At 31.5% G+C, this 1,732-nt stretch overlaps 1 protein-coding gene across 1 annotated transcript; it reads left to right on the top strand.

Annotated features, from left to right (window-relative positions):
- The first annotated feature begins 258 nt into the window (after positions 1-258).
- On the top strand, positions 259-744 carry LOC109239684 (agamous-like MADS-box protein AGL92). The gene has a single exon (XM_019406272.1). It carries the CDS (start codon positions 259-261, stop codon positions 742-744), a length of 486 nt encoding a protein of 161 aa, XP_019261817.1.
- The last annotated feature ends 988 nt before the right edge of the window (positions 745-1,732 follow it).

Below are 1,732 nucleotides of genomic sequence, written 5' to 3'. Positions count from 1 at the left end.
TCTATATTATCAAAATCTACTTGAAATCATTTCACTATATGGTATTAACAAACCCCATTATACATCTATATAAATCCCATTGCTTCTCTTCTACATCTACAATTAAGTATTCATTCATAATTTTACTCCCAAACATAGTGCTCTTTTGTGTGTGTGTGTGTAGAAAACATGAGTGGAGAGGGGCTTAAGAATACAAAGGTTTGTAGTGAAAGGCAGAGAAAAGCCAAAGAAAAAAGAAAAATTTCTACTTTGTTTAAAATGGCAAAGGATTTGTCCACTCTGTGTGAGGTAATGGTTACAATAATTATTTTTAGTCCAGGAGAAACCTTTCCTATTGTTTGGCCAGATGAAAGTGAGGCTATGGTTAGAATTACTGAGTATTTAAGTCACTCTGAGTACGAAAGATCAAAGAAGTTAGTTTTACATGAAACCTACCTTGAAAACAAAATCAAAAAACTTGAAGAAGAAAATATTAGAAGAATCGCCCGAAAAAATAAGGAGAAAGAAATGGAAATACTTTTCAATCAACTTTTCGAGGCAAAAATTAATACCAGTGACCTTGATGTCGCACAAATCGAAGATTTATTGAAGTTTTCTACTCGTATAATGGCTAAACTCGATGAGAGGAAGAAACAACTCAATCAACAGCATGCATCTACTTCCTCGAGTTCTAATGCAACAAAAGAAGGCCATGATAACGAGGCAGGAGAGAAGAATGATGGACATTACAATGATATTGATTGATCTATCGTCATAATATTTCTATTGCTTTATCTTTCATGTTGTTTTTCATATAGTCTGTCTCAACTTGTTTGGGACTAAGACGTAGTTATTGTCTTTTGTTGTTTTTTCTTACTTTGTTGCGCATCGTATTAGTTCATGTTATCGTACTTTTTGTTTTAATGGTACGTGGAAGTTATTCTATGTTTGTTGGAAGATGTGCTAGAACTATTGAATCACATTTTCAATCGTATTTTATTTCTTTTCACATTATCAAATTCAGTTTTATTCGGTACAATAAATATTTTATTTCAAATTTAAATCTATAAGAATGAAATTTATTATGTATTGTTTACATTAAGTCGTTTGTGCAACAAAAAAGATACACATCACATTAGATTTGAGATTGTCAATAATCTCTCTAAGGTTGACATATATTTTGAAGTTGAAGCTGTGTTTGAACTTGTATTTTATTTGAAAAAAAGTTGAAGTTTTGTGAGTAGAAGCAAAATTTTCACCGAAAAACTGCCATAAACCAGTTTTGGGAACTTGAAAAAGAAAAATCAAATTGTTTCAAAAACTAATCTCCATGAAACAGTATTTCCTCCAAAAAAAAAAAAAAAAAGCCAAAATCTATGACCAAACGAGAGCTTCGCAAACCTACCAACTTTCTGTTCATTCAGCATAACTCGTCTTCTTCTTCTTCTTCTATTTTCTATTTGCACTATTTCTCACTTTTTTAAATCACGAGAACTTTCATTCTTGTATAATAGCAACTTGTACTATAGATAGAATACTTCAATTTAGGTGGACCGTAACCAAATTTATTTTAGCCTTGGACGATTACTTCAAATGCCGAAATAAGAAAGGAATCTCCAAATAGTCGATCGAATTTACTGTTTACTTTTTCAAGTCGGTATATATAAATTATACGCTGATGGGTGAACGGCTGTTTAAGCAGTTGGGTGATTAGGTTATCTTCAATAAGAAATTCATTAATGCACCGATTCAA

The sequence above is a fragment of the Nicotiana attenuata genome, unplaced genomic scaffold (assembly GCF_001879085.1).
Source record: "Nicotiana attenuata strain UT unplaced genomic scaffold, NIATTr2, whole genome shotgun sequence".
Taxonomy (NCBI): Eukaryota; Viridiplantae; Streptophyta; class Magnoliopsida; order Solanales; family Solanaceae; genus Nicotiana; species Nicotiana attenuata.
This window is presented reverse-complemented; position numbering and strand designations above follow the sequence as displayed.